The sequence below is a fragment of the Channa argus genome, chromosome 19 (genome assembly GCF_033026475.1).
Source record: "Channa argus isolate prfri chromosome 19, Channa argus male v1.0, whole genome shotgun sequence".
Classification (NCBI taxonomy): Eukaryota; Metazoa; Chordata; class Actinopteri; order Anabantiformes; family Channidae; genus Channa; species Channa argus.
In genome coordinates, this window is record NC_090215.1 from 15,591,985 (window position 1) to 15,614,523 (window position 22,539).

Consider the following 22,539-nt stretch of genomic DNA (forward strand, 5'->3'; position numbering starts at 1 on the left):
TATTTTTCTCTTTCATTTTTTTTTCTCCCTCCCCATTTTCCCCTTGGAGGGAGTACTTTTACAGATAAGGCCTGGTGGCTTCTTTAATGTCTCTCTTGAAGTGTTCTTTTTTTTTTTAAGAAAGATGCCAGCCTCCCATTCCCATAATTTTCTTAATGTGGCCATGCTCTACAATCTTTTATTATTTTCTCATTGATCTATAACTGCAGTTGTATGAAGAAGAATTTAGTGATAAATGGCAAAGGTTTTTTTTTAAAATAAGTAATTGCATATAGGGCATATGGGTGGATATGAGTTTGTTTTCATCATTGCAGTTTTGTGAATTTTTCTTAGGTTTACTCGTTTGCTACACTTGGTTTTCTTCTTAGCTTCCCCACTTCAATGGCTGAACTTGCAAATTCAAGTTCTGTCCTCATTTTCAGCCTGCAAATAACCGAAGTTGTTCAGGAAGTTGTTCAAGACTATATGTGGTGTGTGTGTGTTTGTGTGTGCGTGATCGGGTTGGTGGTCTGCGTGTGTGTTCTGACAGCTCATCGGGACTTTTCTACCCTCCGCAGTCTTCCGCTCCACGTTTCAGGTCGTCTACATAGGTGGCGCTGTGATGTCCTTGTTCTTCGATGGGAAGCCGGCTTGTTAAGACTGCTGCTGTGCACCTCCCTGGTGTTAAGGCGAGATAAATGTGGGCGCAGTCTGAAGGCAGCCCCCCTCTCTGGCTGCTGGCACAGGCCTTTAATTGGTAAAATGCAGATTTTTTTTGATCAGGAGAAGGATTAGGCCCCTTATCTGTCTGGAGTATCTTACTCCAAGATGAAAAGACTGTGCTGAATTACACATGCCAATTCTAGCTCCCTGCCCCCTGTTCCCTCACTCTCACTCGCTCTCATCCTCCCTCCTTCTCTCGCTTACTCAATCTTTTCCCCCTTTTTACTCCCTCCCTCACTTTGCCTTGTTCATGCTGTTTTTTCCTCTCTTTACACAAAGCACTTCAGCAACTGACATCACAAAAGAGCATATGATTTATTAGGTGGTGTTTGATAAAGCTAAATGGTGTTGCGGGTCCCACAGCTTAGTGAAATTGCCTTGTAAACAGGCGCTCTTTTCATGCACGCTTGCATTCTAATGCATGAGGGCTGTGTCCCAGAGAGAGTTTGATAAGCAGACATGGAGATGGATACTGAAGTAGGCAAATGCTGAGAAATAGCAGGGAAAAAGATAGGATTCTGTGTATTAGAGTAATTCGTGTGGAGGTGCATGGATTTGAGGGACAGAAAATAATTTCACTCAGTGGCTTTTATTTTTCAGAGAACAAAATAAAATAGTTTGTGCGTCTTGGTGTCTTTATTTTTATTATTATGTTTTTGCCGTGCACCTAAGCAGCAGGGGTCTGGACCAAGAAAGCAGTGTCTGCACCTGTGTTTGTGTGTGTGCTCCTTTCATACGTCACAGTCGGCTTTCGTGTCCCCTGTGTCCGTATCCCTGGCGCTCCCTGTCGTGCGACTCCTTCCTAAATCCATCTTGGTGGCGTTTTTACAGTTGTTGGCCGATAAGCTGGCAGGGGGAAGATGAATAACCTGCCGTGCCGCCGCTATCAGCACCTGTTTGTCGATTTAGCCGGCCAACGGGGCCTGTCTGCTCAGCATGGAGATTATTGATTCAATAAGAATTGCCATTAGATCATGCCATTAGGTTTCTCGGCGGCCTCTCTGTCCCCCTCTCTGTCAGCTCAGAGGCTCATGCATCACACCCGTCAACGACCTCCTTCATTTGTACAAACAGGGTGTGAGTGTGTATCCATCTGTGTGTGTGTGAGTGCGTGCATGCACTCTTGTTGTACCAGCCACCAGTGTGATCCAGCACCACGGCGCTCTCCCCATCGCTCTCAGCCGGGGGATATTGAACGCTGCTCACAACAGACCCATCTCTCCCCACAGTGATTCCCTCACAGAGAGGAAGAAAAAGAGAAGACAAGTCAGGTTTTCTGAGGCTCTGAGTCAGGTGGGGAGGAGATCAATCTTGGGGAAACTTCACTAACATCTGTGGCCGTCCAGTCCCCAATCATTTTCCCTGAAATTAGTCTTGTTTTGTCACTTTAAAATTAAAAAAGTGTCAAGTTAGAATAATGGAGGTCTCTTTGCAGATATATTAGTGTCGATTTTAGTCTTTGCTTTTGCTGTCATACCTGGCTGTTACTGCGCTGACTCATTTGTCGATACACCGCCTTTACTGCGAAGTGAGTGCAGTGGTTTTATGGAGACTTGGAGACACTGGGGGTCAAAATGTCTAGAAGAAAGACTTAACGTAAGGCTCTTTCTTTCTCTTATGTTATGTGGGGTCATGGCCTTGCCAGTGGGCAGGGCACTAGTGAGGTACAAAGATGGCATTGTCATGCCTGGAGGGGAACTGACCTTGGATACTTCATTTGGTCTCTTATGGAAAGCATTGCTTCCCCGGTTATTTAAGAGCATTCAGAGCCGAGTCTTCATCTATCCCCTTCCTTTTCTCCTGTTGCGTTTCGTCCTTCTTCATTCCCCCTAGGGAAAAAACGACTCTTCTCGGCTACTCAGGAATGTAATAATACCAGTTTCTTTTGGTCAGGATATTGTGTCTGTTTCCCTGGGTTTAAAATTGCTCTGCAAAAAGACACTTCAGAGGCCACAACACAGTGTTGTCAATGAGAGAGAGCCAGATGTTGACTTCATTCTTTGCCTACAAAACACTAGGTAGTAGGAAAAAAAGATGGAGAAAAATGGAGGAAGGCGCAAGAGGAAGGTGGTGCAGATGTGATACTCGGCTGGAGTTGATAAACCTTCACATTTTAGGTGTCTTGTCTGAACTTTTGATTTCTCACCCTTTTCTGTTCACTTCCCTCCCACCTTCCCTTCCTCCTAAGTCTCAGATTGGAAGTTGCCACGGCAGCACAACTGTCAGTACTTGTCATGGGGTGGCGGCATAGGCCCAAGTGATGCAAGTGACAGGGTTTTATTTGAAAACCCCGTTCAGATCGGACACTGAGACTCTCGAGTCGGCCTTTTTTTTTTTTGCCAGCCTTTGTGCACGTTTCAACAGAGAGAGAGAGAGAGAGAGAGAGAGAGAGAGAGAAAGAGAAAAGCAAGGAAGTGAGGAAGGAAGGAGAAATTAAATGGAGAAAGTGCCACAAGAAATGAAAAACAGGAAAGGAAATTATATTTGCCTCATATGCTGCACGCAAAACATTCCCTGAAGCTGATCAACAAATCAGTTCAAAACAAAAAGATATTACACTTATTCATTACTTCATTGTCATGAACACGCATAGCACAATCTGCTCTGGTTTAAGTTCTTTCATCTTCTTTTCTAGCACATCAACAATGACCACATCCACGGGGAGAAGAAGGAGTTTGTGTGTCGGTGGGAGGAATGCTCTAGAGAGCAGAAGCCCTTTAAGGCACAATACATGCTGGTGGTCCACATGCGCAGACACACTGGGGAAAAACCGCATAAGTGCACAGTAAGAATTCTCCTATGTGCTCAGTTGACTTATTTGCAGATGCTAACACAAGCCCTGGGCCGAATAAGTGATGTCCCCCTCTCTCTCTTTTCCTGCAGTTTGAAGGCTGCACCAAGGCTTACTCCCGCCTGGAAAACCTTAAGACTCACTTACGGTCCCACACTGGAGAGAAACCTTATGTGTGTGAGCACGAAGGCTGCAACAAGGCCTTTTCAAATGCCTCAGATCGAGCAAAACATCAGAATCGCACACACTCAAACGAGGTACTAACAAACAGTTTACGAACCTTTGACTTTACTGTCGAAATGTGTTGACAAGAAAAATCCACATTTCATCTCTTTTCCTCATTCACAGAAACCGTATGTGTGTAAAATCCCAGGCTGCACCAAACGCTACACAGACCCCAGCTCCTTACGTAAGCACGTGAAGACGGTGCATGGGCCAGAGGCGCATGTCACTAAGAAACAGCGTGGAGATTACCCCCGTCCTCCTCCTCAGCCTAGGGAACCTGGGGGCAACAGCCAGGGCCGATCGCCAGGACAGCTGCCCCTGGGCGGGTATGGGGACCAAAGGGAGTACAACCATGCTACCTCAAAACAAGATGAATGTCTGCAGGTCAAGTCCATTAAGACAGAGAAGCCTATGGTGAGACTTACTTCCAGCTTTTATAACCTATTTCCTCTGACACGCGCATCCTTATATTCCTTTAAGGCTAATACCACGAGTTCTTTTACTTTTAGGTAGTATTTTGAATGCGGAGTCAGTTTGTGTGTGATTTAACATGGAACTGGGCCTTGCATGTTTAACCCCAAAGTCTTCTAATGAGTAAATGTTTTCTTCTATCCAATGCTTCGGCAAATTGCTCCTTTCTTTACTAAGGACAGTGGGTAATCAGGTGAGATAGGTGCACCTTCACGTTGCATTTGTAAGCTTTTCCAAATTATTTGTTACCTATTTTTACTCATTTGTTTTTTTTTTTTTTTTTCTGTTGGACCTTTTCATCCTATCACAACTGCTTGATACTTTCACCCAAAACATGAAAGATTTGTCGTTTTTTTTTTTTTTTCTCCTTATAGAATTCTCTCATCATTGACATTCATAAACTTATCATTTTTTCTCATTTCATTGAACAGCACTTCGATATTTAGTTTTGCTCAAACCGACCAGGAGTTCACTGTGCAGCTAAATGAATGTAATAGTATCTAAACATCCTTGATGCTAAAGTGATTCCATTATTCCTTCCTGAAATTCAGTAAGCAGCCTAATGAAGCACAAGCTGGTCTCACAAGAGGCCTTTTTTCCTATATGCACATCCCCTGAATGGCTCACAGGGGCGAGCATTACTTGTTCCCCAATAATAAACAAAACCTTTTTTTTACATGGTGGCATGGTGAGTAATTATGGCCGTCTAACATTACAGGGACTGCATCCATTAAAGCAACTACATTTTGTCATTGTTTGTCACATACGTGTCTCTATACACTATTGTATTACCTGAAATAAAATGTATAATCATCTGCGTTCATTTCTTTTCCCTTTTTGCTCAACCTTCTGTCTCTCTTGTCTTTCTGTCTTGTCTGGCTGTGTTAGACGTCTCAGCCAAGCCCTGGCGGTCAGTCTACATGCAGCAGTGACCAGTCCCCCATCAGCACCTATCCCAGCAGTGGAGTCCAGCTTGCTGTGAGCGCCGGACGCTCGCCAGGGGAGGGACTGGAAGAGGACGAGGAGAAAGAAGAAAATGAAGAGGAGGTGGAGGAGGAGTGTGAGTGTGAGCCAGCCCCAATCATGGACTCCACAGTCTCCACGGCAACCGCAGCCATGCTGACCCTGCAGGCGAGGCGAAGTGTTGGCCGCCCCTTGCGCTGGATGGAGCACGTCAAGATGGAAAGGCTGAAGCAAGTGAATGGAGCACTGCCCAGGCTGGGGCCCCTGTCCCCTACACCACCCCCCAAGGTTTCTACACTACCTAACATCCTGGGGAAGGGTAAGATTTACTTAGACTTGTTAAAATGAATTTAATTTAAATTTAATGGGAAATTGTTTCCGATTGCAAAAATATTTTACATACAGCCTAAACAAATTCCGCATGTAGTAGCCTTGTTTTCACACATAGCAACCTCTTGTTGGTATTATAGTAAAAAAAAAGCACCTGTTCCCAGAATTCACACATCACCACAAATGTGTGTACAAATCACACTTTGAGAGATAAAATATCCTAAATTCCATCTTTCCTATTTTGGCTGAAGCATTTACTGTTCTGCTGTAAAATGGTGTCAAACCCATATCAAGCTGTGCTGTATATCATATCTGTAAGCTCAGCATGTAACTGTGTTTCATGGCAAATCGCTGCCAGTTGTCTATGGTAACATCTGTTTGAAACATCTCTCCACACGTACAGTTATTTGGCTGTAATCAGCCTTCCTCCATGTTCTTCCCTTGTTCTCTCTCTCTTCCCCAAACTTTCTTCATTCCTTTTCTCTGTCTGTTCCTTCCCAGGATCCTGCTTGGGCAGGCAGTGGGGGGTGCCTGCTCCTCAGCCACCCGGTCATGCTGAGCTGGGCAGCACAGAGCTAACTGTGCTCAATTTGCTCAGAGACCGACGCGACAGCGGCGGTAGTGCTGCCAGTTCGGCCTACCTGAGCAGCAGCCGACGCTCCTCAGGCATCTCCCCCTGCTTCTCCAGCCGACGCTCCAGCCAGGCTTCCCAGAATGAGGGTACAATGGCAGCCGCCCACCACCGCCGCCTCCACAACCTTAGCTCCACGGACTCTTACGACCCTATCTCCACTGATGCCTCCCGCCGGTCCAGTGAGGCTAGCCAGTATGGGGGCGGGGCAGGGGGAGGGGGTGGGGGGATACTATCAGGTGGGTTCTGTGGAGGTGCAGGAGGAGTAGGCATAGGAGGAGGGTCACAGGGGATGCTCAATTTAACCCCAGCACAGCACTACCACCTTAAAGCCAAGTATGCAGCAGCAACTGGTGGCCCACCTCCAACACCTCTACCCAACATGGAGCAAATGAGCTTGAAGACGCGCATGGCCATGATGGACGAGGGTGCTAGTGAACACTGTTTGCCTCCTTTAGTCAGGCCACATCACTGCAGTGATGCGATCGACGGGTACACGACTGAGCTTATGGGACATGCTATTCACAGGAGGAGGGTCCTCTACCCCAGTGAGGGAGCACTGAATGGAAATCGAAGGGCCAGTGACCCAGTGCGGACGCAAGCTCCTGACATTTGCAGTCTGCCCGTGGTGCAACGCTTCAGCAGCCTTAACAACCTCCACCCTCTTCCGCCTCTGTCTCAGCATTTAATACCTGAAAATCGCAACTTTAGCCTACAGAACTACACCCGCTCCGAAGGAAACCTGCAGAGACGCCTCCAGCATTCACCGTACACTCCTAGCATCACAGAACATGCAGCCTTAGAAGCCCTGGCCATGGAGGATGATGGGGATGCTGGCCTGTTGCTTGGGGATGAGGACATGCTGCCAGATGACCTGGTCCAGTATTTCCACTCCCAGGTTCAGGTGGATGGTGGCTCCTACGTGCAGAGTGAGGACCAAATAGCTTCTAGCCAAAGGCACGCTTCCCAAACATCTACGGAGGAAATGGAACAGATCCAGACATCAGGATTTAATATGAACTTCTTTGGATCCAATGGTCTCCAGCAGCAGCAGACTGCAGAGAGGAAGAGCCCGAGTAAGCTTCCGATCCAGTGGAATGAAGTGAGCTCCGGTAGTGCTGACAAGTCTCCTCAGAGGGAACAAAGCCAGCAGACACTGTGTGGAAGGTGGCCTGACACCGAAAATGGACCTGCATCTGGACCTTTTGGCAGGTTTGGAAACATGGTAGTTCAGCAGCAAGGGTCGCTAGATTTACAGAACAACAATGTTCCAGCTAATCAGTCTCAAAGTGTTTTCTGTGGCAACCCTGGGGTGAAGCTAGAGACATCGCATAACTCCTGCATGGAGATGAGAGGCCTTGGTCCTAATTCAAACACCTTTGGCAGGTCTAACTTCTCACAGACCATTGATGGGCCTTTTCCGCAGGGCTTTAAACAACAGGTCGGCAATGGACCTCAAAAACAGAGCCATTACCAGTTGAACCACAACAGCTCTTGCCAGGTTGGGAACAACCTAATCCTCAGCAGGGCATCCATTGACAACCTTCCCAGCCTCTCCCAGGAAACTGCTCTTCATCACAATCGGCAGGTCCATGCCCCTTGCCCACCTGTCAGAAGTTACAGAAACTCAGTCAGGGCCCAGCAGTACCTCAATCAAAAGAGTGCTAATGAAATCCAGACTAGTTTCAGCCAGCAGAAACCACTGCAAAGGAATGGGGACCACTGTTCTCTCGCACATCAGGCATCTGGCCTGAAGCTGGAGGCCCCAGAACATGGATATTTAGAACAGGGCTTTGGTGATTGCCTGTCTTACGAACTAGCGGATAGTAAGGCCTCGTCGTTCCCTGTCCGAGAGGACCAGTGCTTGCTTGACTCCATAGTAGGGCCTGAGAGAAGTAGCAGGGGGAACTCCGTTGCTCTTCTGTCCTCTGGTACAGACCAGGTAACCAGCACGGTGGATGGTAATGTGCCCAGTGTGCTAGAGGAGGCAGTAAGCCTGGCCTTTGGTACCATGCTAGAAGATGGCTATGACCAGGGTAGCCTGGTCTCAGGGGTGTTGAGTCCCTCCATCTTTCCTAGTCTGTCCAGGACCTCATCGCGCCTGACAACTCCTCGAGCTTCTGCAACCTTCCATAGTGGGGCCACTGGCCTAAACAACATGGCCATTGGAGACATGAGCTCTCTTCTCACCACCCTTGCTGAGGAGAGCAAATTTCTGGCTATCATGCAGTAGCTGCTGTCTCTCTCTCTCTCTCTCTCTCTCTCTCTCTCTCTCTCTCTCTCTCTCTCTCTCTCTCTCTCTCTCTGCTTTCTCCTCCCTTAGGAAAAATGGGGGAAAAAAAGGAAAGGAAAAAAAAAACTATGGTGTATGTGAAGATTAAGATAAAAGCGGCAATTATGAGAATTATTATGTACTTAAGTGTTCTGGCAGTTGCCAAACCCAGTTATTTTGTAAAAATGTAATCTCACACAGAAATGGGATGTGTCAAAATTATGTATAGATAAATAGTTATATTCCTTTTCTGGAATGAAGGCTATTTTTGGAAGCCCTTCTCTTTGTATAACCACGTTAATGTGAGCAAAAGCTCACGTCTTTGAAACAGTATTCTGCATATTGTTACTGTTGGAAAAAATGCATGCGTTCAAAATTAAACATGGAACACTGTCTATTTAAATACATAGACTAGATATAATGTGTCAGGCTTCTACCGTTCTGGTCCCACAGGACACTAAGTTCATTCCGGTGCCAGCAGGTGAGACATGGGGCATTAACTTAATAGGCCCTGATGATAACTTTGTATATCATAGGTTTTAATAAGTGATATATTTACATTTGCTGTCATTTTGTTTGTATGTTACTTTTGTGAATCTGTAAATGTTATAGTGCTTCTACCAATTTTTCCAAGCGGTGTTTGTTGTCAAGATGGTATTGAGTCTAATGAAATGGACAACACATCCAAGTCTTCAGAGCACCATAGATAGTCGTCTATTTGATATCTAAATGGCTTGATTTAGTTAGTCTGGTAAGGTACTCACAAATGTATATAAGTGTTTTTATATTCTGTTTGTGATCATCAGACATTTGACATGACATTGCACGGTTGGACATTCTCCCCACAGTGATCAAAGGTCCCATTTGGTGCTTTATGTATGCATACATGAATTGATAAGAGTTCGTTATGGTTTTAATCTGTCTTTACGGCCAACATTGGTCCCCCTCCCCCCGCCCCCGACAAGCATTTCCTCTCATGATGCTAAGTGCTGTAGTGATGTTTTGTTTTACAGGAAATAATGCATATTCTTTTCTCCAAAGCTCTTATGTTCAGAATGTGCCATCAAGTATTGCAGTGACTTTGTCAACAGTGTTAGTATTATTGCCTTGCAGTCTTATGTGACTGCACACAGAATATTGAGCAGTTTTTATTCAGCGTCAGAGCAATGAGGTACAAATTGTTTTCTTGTTCTTTGGTACTTTTGTCATTTTTGTAAGTGTGTGTTGATTGTGACTATTTTTTTTTTTTTTCAAAGGAGTAGAAATCGTTTCCTTTGAAACAAGGAAATTACATTGAGATATGTGCCTTATATGTATCTGCCTGTCGGTAAAGAGAAAGATCACTGCCAATCTTCCATTGTGAATTATAAAAAAAAAAAAAGATACAATTAAACATGTAAAATGTCCTGTGAGCTGAAAAATATAAAATGACAAAACGTTTATATGACAAAAGTCTGAATATTAGAAAAGTTAAGATTTGCTAAATGCATTCTACTTTTCTTTGATTTTTATTTTTTTTTTAAGTTCACATGTATTGTGCGTTTATAATGTGTAAATACAATACTCTTTCTGTATGTTTAGCAGAGGAAATGGAGAGTATTCTGGGGCCAATAAAGAATTGACTTTAAAAGCAGGGATTCCTAGGCCCTGGGTAGAGGCCAGACAGATCTGGCTCGGAGCAGAGAGTCAAGTGCCCAGCACTGCCCCTCTGCCAGAATAGCCACTTTGCTCTTTTATAACAGACTACAAATGTTTGTATGGTTTTAATAAAAAATGGAAATCATATTTTAAGTCTCTTTCCTTTATGCACTGTGAAACATTGTTTTGAAGTATGTTTTTAAGGTGACAACAACCTAAGCGGATAAAAAAATAAATAAAAAAAAGCACAGATGCACTTTAAATAGAAACCAAACTTGCCTCATTAAAGTCTATTCATTGCAACTTGGCCGTGCAACGGAATAATGCGCAGATGTATAAACTACAGAAGCAACACAAAAGTTTGAAGATCGGTTGCTGTCTGCAGTCTGATAGTTAGTGCTTCTAATGCCCTCTTCTGATCACCACAGGAAATTACATGTCAAACAGGAGTTTAAACATTTTGTGCATTTCCTCCATGAATTGGATAACACTGGTTACATGTTTTACTCTGGTTACTTTAAAAGCAGCAATGGCCTCGTCTCCCTTTAGAGATTAAAGCCAGATGGTGTTAACATGCCTGCTCTGTCACACCATCTTTACCAGTGGTTATTCCACTATAGCCCCTACGTTTCAGACTCCTTAAAGCTGAGAGCCCATCAGCTCATAGCAGACGTCCTTTAAATGCACTCTGACAAAGCACAGACAGACCTTGCATCATTCCCCAAATTTCCACATGGAGTAAAATGGGAAAATTTCCTTAGCGAGTCTCCTATTATGTCTTTTTAAAAGCTCAACACAAGTGCAATCATGAGACGGAAATGATGGGTACAGTTAGACTTTCCTCTGCAGTAAAGTGCCACGAGAGCTCGTAAAGTGTTTCAGCTGCACACGAAATAGGCCATTTTGACTTCTGACGGTCTGAAGCTGCTGCTGTCTCAGTTGTAAACAATTTTCTCCCCCCAATTTCTACCATTCCCTTGCCATCTTCGAACCAGACCAAATAAATTGCAGTAGAAAGACTTTACGGTAAGTCAAACGCCGTTTTTGAACAGCCGGAACATAGTTTTGAAATCTTTTACATGTTCCGTAACCAATTTAAAGAAACTGAGATATTGTTGTGAAGAACACGCTCATGTCTGTGATTCTAATGTATTGGGGATTAAATGATGAAAAAGGGTTGGTATACAATAGGAAACATTTTATTACTAAAAAGTTGTCTTATACTGAAGGTGCTCTTTCAGCAGCGTTTCCACAACTATTCTTTATTGAAATCACAAGATTGTTTTTACCACATAATGGGGAAAAGAAAAATCATACATTAAATGACAGTAACTATGGACTATATACAACAATAGGGGAAGAGGGTCACAGGTGTGGCTTCAATATGCCAGCACTGTTGTTTCAACATATCAGGCTCATACAGGAGGCACTTGAATGTGAGAGCCTTAAGAGCCAGAGCACTGGAGGGGGAGGAAGGTAAAAACCATGGAGATGTCTAGCAAAAGAAATCAATGACTGAAATTTGAAAGAGAAAAATAAAACCTGTTCAATGGGTACATCGTATGCATCTATTTTCTCAGCTCAGACATTGGGTGGGGGCTGCTGTCACATGTGGGACACTGATGCACACACAGAGCTTTTACACAGGCCTGCACCACAGAAATCTAGAGCACAAAGGGTGCACATTCAAAAGCATGCATCGCCCCACAATGAGCAATGTGGTTATGAAAGAAATGATGTATTTAGACATCTGCAACTACAACAAAACTCAACTGTCTGCTGCGTGAGATTGTTAATGCAATAGACATACAGTATTTACAGGAATTATACTTTTTTGTTTTTTCTTTTAAACATCTGTCGCTCCAATGCCGGTTAAATAAAAATGAAGTCCATAACTGCATTGCCAAGTATGAGTGCAAGTTTATAACGGTAAATCGCAAGATCATTTGAAAATTGCAAATTAAGAATGGTTACCATTTCAATGACCTATGTACAATAAAACACGGTTATGTATCCGTTACCAAAATAAAGTTGAGGAAGAACGAAAAATCTATGACATTCTGAGAAGATGTCTGTGGTGGCTGCCTCGCTGCAGAGTTTCTGACAGAGCTGGTTTAGTGGTTGGTTCTCTGCTCTGGGAGTGTGTGGAATTATGGGTGTCAGATCTTTTCCTGGATAAAGGGGTGCTGCAGAGCCTGGTTGATGCTGATGCGTTTGGCTGGATCCAGCATCAAAGTACCATCCAGCAGGTCTTTCAGCTGCATCACCTTCTTCCTCTGGTCCTCAGGTAGTCGCTGGCCTCCTATCATGTCTGCCAGCAGGTCTTTGGTGGGGTTGATGGTGCTCATCACCGTCACCTTTTCCTGATGTGGCACAGACACAGAATACTTAATTAATTCAATACATCAATTATTCTATAGTAAGAAATGTGCTGTGGAGGACCAGACACCTTACCCTTTCTGTGACTTTGTCTACTTCAATATACAGGAAGTTCAAGTTCTGATCAAAGTGCTGGTCTTTGAACAAGCCTTTACGAATCATCTAAAAAAAAAAAGAAACCCACATTAGTGCAACAATTCCTCAGCACTGTATGGAACAGCAATACTCTGTCTGAGGAAGGAAAACAATAGCTTGAGAAACTGATAGATGATGAAATTGTACCTTATTAGGCATTTTGCCTTTGAGGTCCATAGCCAGTTTCAGCATGTGATTGTTGGAAGATCCAGGTAATAAGATTTTACCAGTATAAAGCTCATAGAGTGTGCAGCCGACAGACCACATGTCGATCCCATAGTCGTACGGCTTTCCTATGACTGAGACAGAAACACCGAGTAAGGTTCAGCTGCTTAATGGTGAGACTAGTGATTTTAAAACAAATAAATCAAACTTACTGATTTCTGGAGCTCTGTAAAATCTGCTGACCAAGTATGGTGTTATATCATTATCAGCAACATGTGACGCTGAACCAAAGTCACACAGCTTCAAAATAGTCTTTGATTCATTCACCTATCAAGGGAAAAATACACATTACACAGGACTGCAAATTTTCATCTCTCAGTTAACCGATTTGACATGATTTTGCAGTTAGATCGTACCAGTATATTATCTGGCTTGATGTCAGCATGGAGGATGTTACATCGCTTGAGCAGCTTTAGAGCCAAGAAGAGCTGCTGGCTGTAGGAACGTACAGCCTTGATGTGGAGCCCAACATCTTTACCATATTTCTTCAGCACCTCTCGTAAATTCATACTGTGGATGAGAATAGGTTATTAACTGGTGATTCCATCACATAATTGCTACCAACAGCTGTGGCTGCACATGTCCTAAGTTAAGAAAAGAAAGGACTTGTGTTTCTTCTGTCAGTACCTGAGAGGCTCAAACACCAGACAAAGATGCTGTTTGTGGTAGAAGTGTCTGAAGAGACGGAGGCAGTGGAACTTGTCATCAGGATCAGCATCATTGAGCTTCTTGAGGAATTCCAACTCTTTCAAACCCGTTTTCTGCCTGTTCACAGAGGTTCATATATGCCGGTTATTAGCAACAAAAATCAAACATACACATTATTACTGCTATATCTGCATTGACTGAATATGCAGTTCTGACTTCCATGTCAAACTCCCAATTTCCATAAGCTCACATGAGTTCGTTATTTCGGATGATCTTGACTGCCACCTCTTGGCCGGCCCTGGCAGTGTCCCTGGCTCTGACCACATTGCTGAACACACCCTGGCCAGTGTAACCATACACATCGTAGCGTTTGTCCAGTGTCTCCCCGATATTTACTCCTAAATAACAACATTAATATTAAGCTGCAACAATATTTTACTATGCACACCAAACAGAAATTAACGGGATTTCCCCGGTACTCAAAAGGTACGACTTAGAAAGCCAGCACTTACGGTAGTAACCTTCGGCATCAGTCCAGTTGTCCCTGAGGTTGGGGTTCTCCTTGAAGTCTTTTCCTACACCTGCTGCTCTCATCCTAGCACTCTGCAGAAACAATCCAAAAATGAGGTCAGTGGTACAATGCGGTTTTGTCAATTTTACTTTTCCTAAAAACACTAAATGAGTCACTGTGCTGAGGAATATTGTTAAGAGCAATTTTCAGATGCCCTACAGTTCATTTTAGAATACGTACATCAAAGTTTGCAGCAAACATGTCGTCTGACTCTGTAAACATGTCGGGGGCTGAAGGCTTCTTTGGGTTAGCGCCTGAAACAAAGAATAATAATTAACCACAAGGTGAGTTTTCTAGTTGCTCACGGTGTTGTAAAACAGAATATCTGGAACATGTGTTTGATTCACATACTCTGCAGAGATCAAAACATGGTACTGGTGGCAGAGACACCCAGGCTTTGGATTACAAGCCAGCAACTGAATGAACACACGACAAAAAGAAACAAAATTAAAACCCCTGCATCATACAACTCTGCATTCCTCGCACACAAATTATTCCACTAAATCTTTTTATTCCATTAATCGTTTTGACTTGGCCAGTGTGTGATATGTCCCAATTTACATGTAAAAATTCCAAATTGTCCTAAATTGTGGGGAAGGACCAGTATTAATGCACATTTAGGGTGTCTGTAATTTAAAGTTTTCACCTTTATAAATTCCACTCTCTCTGTATCGGCTGCACTTCGGACAGCGATATGTATTGTAACAGCACTGAAAAAAATTCAGCGTTACCTGTTTGGCTTAAGATTTTCTTTGCGTTCACAGAAAGACATGCAGTCCAGTGTTGAAGGGGAGCAGATGCAGTGACCCATGTGCCTTAAATGACTGCATTTCAAAATCTTAAATGACTGGTGAAGGAAGGACAGAGTATGATAATCTGCAGTTTCTTGAGTCAAGCTAACTCCATCCTGCTACAGATAGCATACAGTCCCCTCTGTGTTTGAAGTATCCTACAGAATTCAATTTTTAATTTCCAACTGTTCCAGATTAAAAAAAAAATACATTAAACATATTTGCTACATTTTATTATTCCCAGTAGATATGATGGGGAAAAATTATTAGTATTACTTGGCACGAGTAAGTGGACAATATCCACTAAATCAGGTAGTGTTTTAAAGTGTTTACTGCAATGATTGATCTGTGTGTGCCAACTGCCACATAAATCTGAACAATTTCTGTGGATATAATCAGAGATTGTTCAATTTTGCACGCCGTGGCAAGCATCCACAAATAATTTTGGATAAACTGATTGAGATGTGGACACTTGGAGTTAACTGTGGAGCACACACACAAGACCATAAGGTTCATTCAGTTGGCCTTGTATGCCAACAGACATGATAATCCTAATCAGGACATTACCATCTTTCTCCTGGGCGATGAGGTTGTGCTTTGCTTTGATGTTGGCCTCGAACGTGTTCAGGTTCTCGCGCTCATATTCTTTGACATCTGCGGCTACACGCTCCAAGATGTCGTCAGGTGATGGTGAACGGCTGCGTGTGCTGCTCTGGGGGCTGCTGGGCTCTGAAATCATGTTGGTGTCTTCATTCACGACCTTGTATTTCTATATAGCAAAGAGACATTGCAGCCATAAGAATACATAAGAATGCATGTCAAGCATATGTAATTTCTGAATATCCAGTGAGTTATTGGTCGTTTTTCTTTTTAACAGAGACCTGCACAATGGCCATGCGCTGTTGACGGCGCTGTTCAATAAGAGCTTCCTCATCTATTTCCTCCCCATCAAAGTCTTCCATCCTGAAAAAAAAGAATGTTGTTTAGCAGTCATTTGAAATTGCTTTATCCTGACATCAAAATAAAAAGTAGCCAAATATTCTCTTTATGACTTTTCTCTTTATTTTCCTGAAACATGTGTCAGGCTGAGATAGAAAATTATTTTAACCTAATTATTTTCCCATATAAAACTCAAGTATGACTTGCAGAGAAACATAATTTACTCACACTTCTTCTTCCGAGGATTCTTGGTCGACTTTCATACCCTCTGAAAGACTGCCTTTAAACTTGTCCTCATCTCTGCTGCGCCGCCTTCTCCTCTCACGATCCCGAGACATAGAGCGCCGGTACTGCCTGGGCCTACCATACCTGTCTCTCTCCCCAGATCTGCAATGAGAGATAGTTCGTAAAACATACATCATAAAACGTCCACCTACAATAGATATTTTAGATGGGAAAAAAAAATAAAAATAAATAAAAACTTGCCCAAACTCCCTCAAAAGAGAACCAATTACTTATAACCTCCAAGTTTTCCTTTAAATACATAAACCACTTGTGTAAAACCCATATGCTACACCTGTGTCTCAGTGGAGACCTGCTCCGCCTTCGAGGAGAAGAGCGGGAGTGTCGTCGAGGTGATTGAGACCTCCGTCTCAGAGGGGAACGACTTATCCTACGACGAGATGACGATCTTGGACTTTTCTCTCGTGATCTCTCTCTGCCCGGCCCTGCGTCTGCCCGGGAGCGTTTCCTGATCAAACACCAGAGTGATGGACAGACAGGCTGAACTTGGTATTCAACTAAACTGTTACAATTCAGATGAAGCGTGACAGACATTTAGTGAAAACATTCAAAGACTGTATGTTTGAACATTATTCTTAACAATTTGTCACTCACTCTAATGACTTGAGCAGTTCCCAAAATCACTCACAAATCTCATGTTTTATAATAGACAAGCCGTCGTCGACTGTATCCTGCACATCTTTAGAATTAGTCAGTTGTGTAGCACTGCACTCTAAAGCATCTGCCACATGCATCTTTTGTTAAAGTAATAACTTATACAAGTTACAATAACTGTGTTTATCAACCTCAGAGGTGAGTCCTGCCTGTCAGCATCCCTCCTTCTAGTGTCTGCTGAGCGGCTGCGGCCTCTCCTGGGCGGGGACCTCGTTCTGGATGGAGAGTGGCTCTGCTTCGACGTCCTATCTGAGGCACTAGCTGAGGGGTGGTGGACATCTCTGTGACGAGGGGAAGCACTGCGTTTCCTCGTGGGGCTGTGAGCCACCCGTCTATGAGGGGAGCGGTTCTCTTTCCCTGATGATGCATCCTTGGATGGAGACTTGGCTGGCCGCTTATCTCGGTCAGTGTCAGATCGGCTAGGTCGCTCTCGTACAGGTGATCTGGAGCGTCTGGATGCTCTTTCCTGGTTTGGTCTGTCGCCCGGCTGTGGAGAGGAACGTTTATCAGTGCGGCTGCCTTTCTGCTCTCCTCTCCAGGTGGAAGGGGAGTTGGACTTCCTTCTCTCCTTGGACCTATCAATGCTGTCCGAACGCTTTTTGTCCTTTGACCTGCTCCTTCCGCGCCCTCTGTCTTTTACACCTGTATCCTTGGCGCTTTTGGTCACCTTCTCTTGCTTTGAATCTTTAGGGGGCCTGTCAGCAGACTTGCTCCGACTACGACGCTTGAAGCTGGATTTACTCCCCTCCATTGAGTACCGCCTGGATTTCCCACTCTTCCCCCCTCTGGGAGAGAGAGTTTTGCCTGAGCTACCCCTTTGACGCTGTTCTCCGTTTCTTATTCTGGGATCTCCATCCTCTTCTGATCCAGAGTTATAACCCTGAAGGATCAAGCCCATGCCGGACTGAACCTTGCCCTCCATTAACTGGCTGTCCAACTCAGCTTTGATCATGGCCCTCTGTTTCTCCAAATCCTCCAGCAAGGCTCTGTCATCCAGACTTGGATTTCCAGAGGAGGGAGATGATTCCACTTTTCGATGGCTGGAGGGAGCAAAAAGGCCAGTGCCAGAGGGGGAGGAGCCCTCTTTGCGTTTGTGTTTCCTGTGTTTGTGACGATGCTTGCGTTTGCGCTCTTTGTCCTCGTCAGAGGCATGCTTGTGTTTTTTGTGCTTACTTCTATGCTTGTGTTTTTTCCTCTTATGTTTACCGCTGCTGCTGTGATGTCTGGACCCCTCCTCCGTCTTGTCACCATTAGTTTCTGCCTCCGCCTAGAATGGAATGAAACATCAGCTTAACAGTAGATTCAGGTATCAGAACAGGTTGATATTCAAAAATGTTGATGTAATGCGTTTACTTTCTATGGTTGCACGCTGCCAGATTGAAAATGCATAATGACAATGTAGACTGTAGGATTATTAAAGGCTCACTAAGTTGTAACACATAAACCATACTACTCATAACTAAATATTTGTTATGGTTTGAAAGAAATAAAACACATTCAAAAATGATTCTGCATATTTTTAAGAAAAATTAAACTCCACTCAGGAATAGCAGGAAGGCATCCAGGACCCTCAAATAAAATTTGATGTGTTGATGAAAATGGCATGAAAATGCCAAAACACTGTGACATTCTGACAATAAATGTGTGTGTCTGAAGACAACGCTGTGGTGCAGAACACCAGAGCCACCGCAGTTTGAGATTTACAGTTACATTAAATATTGTTAATTTTAACTTAATCTGAGGCAGAGAGCTTAGATCAGAATCAGGCCATCATACCACTGAAGATATTTAGGTGTTGCTTCTGTCCATCCCTACCTCTTCATCCTCTTCCTCCTCAGACATGTCCCCGCTGTCTTCATTTGCACTTCTTTCATGGCTTTCCAGTTCCTGCTTCCTGTTTTGTAGAGAAAAGAAAAAAGTGAATGTACATGAAGATTACACACATTACAGAGATTTTGGCATCAGCCATAAAATGACAAACCTACTCTTCATAATATTTCATTGTCAAATTTATTATGTATGTATGTGTTTCTGCTGTGAATTTAAATGGTTCAGCGCAACTGTATGGAAATTAATTCAAAAGTCCATACAATGAGCTATTGAGACTTTAAACGTTAGCCCACACCCAAAAACACAAGAACTAAATGTTTTGAAATCAAATGATTGACTTTTCTGTCAGTTAGAACAACCAGAAATGGATCTTTTTACCATTTGTACTAGTTGGACAAAACTAATACTTCTAGGCCACAAATCTCTAGGTTGATGTGAAAAATGTCCTTCCTTTACATTAAATTTACCAAATGAAATAGAGTGCACCTATAATTGTAATATTATCCTTATTACTTACTCTTCTTAGGTCGAGTACGTTACATTGCAATATAAGACTAGAAAAAGAACAACATTCTTACATTTGGGTGTTTTTGCTTAAAACCAACCTAATCATTGAAATAGTTGCAGATTTCTCTGGCAACTAATAGACCAGTTGCCTTAGAATTTTCTCTAAAATGCTGTATTAACTGTTGACAACAGTCCCTAACCAGCTGCAGGCCACAGAGCTTTAGATCTTTCTGTTTCGTCTCCTCCTACGTTAGTAACCAATAGCAACCTGGGCACCAGTAAAGTTTAGTGTCATTGGGGGGAAATGTGTACTGTGGCGGAGTGCAGCGTCTTTGAATCTAACTCTTATTTTTTGCGCTGGATTTGCATCATTACTTCATGACAACGGCACATAATTGTGTTTGTAACCACACAATAAGTAGCCATGCTAGAAATAAACACGGTGCTTATGGCGATGTCGCTCGCTCAGAATAAATCTTAGCCTTTACCCGGAGGCCGGTGTGTAACACAAAGCTACACAAAACTACAAGTTAGTTCAGACGGCAACGTTCGGTGAACCCGCGTTACGTAATGCCCTCAATTTAGCTAGAAACTGCAGGTCAACCAAGCCGAAACGTTAAAAAAAAAAGAAAGAAAGAACAGATGCAACCTTTACAGGTGGGAATATTAGCGCGGCGATAGCTGCGACTTAAGAACTTCACACGTTCGCTCTTCCTCCGCGCACGAGCGCCGAAGAGGATTTTCACTCATTAGCGCGGTTATGCTAACCGTAGTTAGCAAACCTTTAGGTAGCGTACTGCTAAGCCATGCTACCTTACGGTTACAAGATAGTCCCTCACTACCAAACACAGCTGGGTGTATACAGTCTGGCACGTACATTTTGGGGAAGAAATTCCATAACTACGAGAGTGAGGTACACTTCCGTATTTTGTGATTTTGAGACAACTCAATGCCAGGCAAGCTAAAGAACATTAGCCAGTTTGGCTAAGAACGTTAGCCAGCCGTCGGCATCCGATTTAGCTAACTAGCCCCGGCAGCAACGAGAAATTGCTACTCTGCTAGACTCCGTATTTCTACCTTGCACTACAGCTTACCTTTGATTTTGGATCCGGGATTACTTTCAGCGTTTTACAACAAATGTCTAATTTTAAATTAAACGACTTACACGTGTTCGTTCCCATTATTCATTCTCCTGGACGTGATGTCCATCTCTACGTCGGCCATTTTCCTCAGCTGAGGGGGCCTTTTCTTTTTCGGTTATTTTCACCGAAGAAGTGCAACGATATTACAACGGGGACACGCCCCCTGTTGTGGTGGCGGCGCACTGCACTACAGACTTGTGCGTCGAATATGTCTCTTTTCCACCAGAGTGCATCCGTGTGTCACCAGTATTACCCCCATAAGTCTTTTTGTTGGGCCCCTATTAATCCCCCTTTGTTCATGAAATCTTTTCTTCTGGCTACTCTGAAAAGCAGATACTGTGCATGACTGCAAAGGTTTGGGGTACTTCTTGATGGTTATTTGTCATTGTTTTCAAGCATTATTATTTGCAAACTGCTTATGTTTTTATGACGTATAACAATAAAAGGGGCCATTTTATTCTGTAATGAATATAATTAATTTGAATACTTACATACGTACATTACGCCGTCTATACAGACATACTTGTACTTTCAAAACATTTTCACTGGATGACGCATCTTCAATGTGTAGTATAGTACTTATAGGGCATTTTAATAAGTAAGAAGAATAAATAACTATTGTCAAGCTTTAATTAATTTGTGTAAAAAAATACCCCAAAGCACTTATGTGATACATATTTGTTACATATAACACAAATTATTGTGCATGCTGGTTATTAACAAATCTTTGTAAATTATTACACTGAACCCAATTATGTCAATGTCTTGCTTATAGTCAGTGTTTCTTTTTTTTACTGTTTATAAAATATCCTTATTTTTAAAACAAAAAATAAATTTTAAATAGAATCTGAGGGTTTTCTCTGCAAGCATGAAGAGCTGGACAATGTTGAACATTGAATTATTGCTCCAGGAGCCTTGGGTGCAGCTTTTAATATAATCCACTAAAGGGAGAAAAACTGAGAAGGGTCACTTAGTTTCCCTGCACCACAGGATCACCTTGGGAATCAGTTAGTGGATCATGTGGTTGTTAAGGGCCCCTCATGATTCTTAGGGTGCATGTCAGAGTACCTCAGTGAACCTTAGTGTGCACTATTGATATGTTCAACATAAATGTCAGCGAGTGTTTGATTTAAGTTATGTCTCCTCCTGTGTGGCATTGTAACACAAGAGCAGCAGCTAGTTTAAGGAGACATATCCTGCAAGGAAGAATGTGCGCTATCAAAGGAGACGATGGTACTTAAGTTTATAAAAACATTTTTTTGCACAGAACAGTGGCTTTTACTATTATTATTTATTTATTAATGATTTAAATAGGTAATGACTGTGCTGAAAATAGATTGTACAATTGTGTAAAATACAATGAGCATTTCTAATTTTTTTTTTTTGCATAGACGTGTTATATTTTTCAGGGTCTTTAGTGATGGTAATTTTCAGGGGGGAAACCTCAACATGTGATCATAAGATGTGTTAACCGAAGAGGATAAAAATACCATCAAACCTGGTTGTAGAGTGTTGCATCATTTAAAATTTTAAACAAATCTAAGAACTAAATGTCTGGCCAAATGTTTGAAAGTGTAAGGAGTAAGCACCAGCTTCAAACGCACTGAAATCACTTGACATTCGAGGGGGCAAAAGCATTTAAGCGGTGCTATTATCCACGTTTGACAGTTTTATGCGAAGCAGTAAATCTCGTTATTGTGAGACACCTGTGCTTGCTTATTCACGGTGGTGCGAAAGCAATGGAGGCGTGCAGATATAACAGCATTATTGTTGACATCCTGGCAGATGGGACAAGTGCTTCTGGCAGGTGTTTCCACCATCATCGTGTGTTTTGTTGACATCTTGCTTGGTGCAGTCTAGATTAAAAAAAAAAAATTATTTGCATCAATTGGTTGTTTCTTACAGAGCGGTTTATTAAAAAAAATAATCAAAACATTTAATGGTACTTTTTCTGGAGTCTCTCTGATATAAATACATTTGCATACACAGATGTTCTAGAGCTGTTACTCACTATCTGAGCCTTCTGCTGCACTGTGGATATTACATTTATGCAGTAACGCTGTCATGGAGAAATAAGAGTTTCCCAGCGTGCCCAGTAAATCACGGAGCTATCCACAGTGAATACTGTAGGCTGTTCGCAGTCCAGAGAAGAGGTAGAGGTAGATTTATAATGTGCGATCTGTTTTGTACAGATAAAACTTGGGTTTCAGTGCTTGTGCAATACACTGTATAAGCTTTGCTTTGTTTACTGTGTTGCTTAATGATTTTATTGTATTAACTTATTAAATTCCTGCAATATTTTAAATACACAAGTTAGATCACAGCAATTCAAATTAGTTCACTCCGCAGGTTGTAAACCTCAGATGGCTAGTTTCACATTTTAGGAAACACT

General features: G+C 42.8%; 2 protein-coding genes across 2 annotated transcripts in view; one reads left to right on the top strand and one right to left on the bottom strand.

Annotated features, from left to right (window-relative positions):
• Window positions 1–10,167, top strand: part of gli3 (GLI family zinc finger 3) — an 86,568-nt gene extending 76,401 nt beyond the window's left edge. Inside the window, exons 11-15 of the mRNA XM_067485853.1 lie at window positions 3,338–3,487; window positions 3,586–3,750; window positions 3,842–4,132; window positions 5,078–5,471; window positions 5,984–10,167. Coding sequence (XP_067341954.1) covers window positions 3,338–3,487; window positions 3,586–3,750; window positions 3,842–4,132; window positions 5,078–5,471; window positions 5,984–8,346 — 3,363 coding nt within the window. The 3' untranslated portion in view covers window positions 8,347–10,167. The remainder of the gene's footprint in view (window positions 1–3,337; window positions 3,488–3,585; window positions 3,751–3,841; window positions 4,133–5,077; window positions 5,472–5,983) is intronic.
• A 1,033-nt stretch (window positions 10,168–11,200) lies between these two features.
• On the bottom strand, window positions 11,201–20,319 carry prpf4bb (pre-mRNA processing factor 4Bb). The gene is made up of 16 exons (XM_067485854.1): window positions 20,171–20,319; window positions 18,484–18,562; window positions 16,800–17,935; window positions 16,289–16,462; window positions 15,940–16,098; window positions 15,654–15,735; window positions 15,340–15,541; window positions 14,162–14,235; window positions 13,923–14,013; window positions 13,661–13,808; window positions 13,390–13,527; window positions 13,119–13,272; window positions 12,915–13,029; window positions 12,685–12,836; window positions 12,478–12,564; window positions 11,201–12,386 (listed from the first exon to the last, which is right to left on the bottom strand). The coding sequence occupies exons 1-16, from the start codon at window positions 20,227–20,229 to the stop codon at window positions 12,183–12,185; spliced, it is 3,054 nt and encodes a 1,017-aa protein (XP_067341955.1). The 5' UTR covers window positions 20,230–20,319; the 3' UTR covers window positions 11,201–12,182.
• Window positions 20,320–22,539: the final 2,220 nt, after the last annotated feature.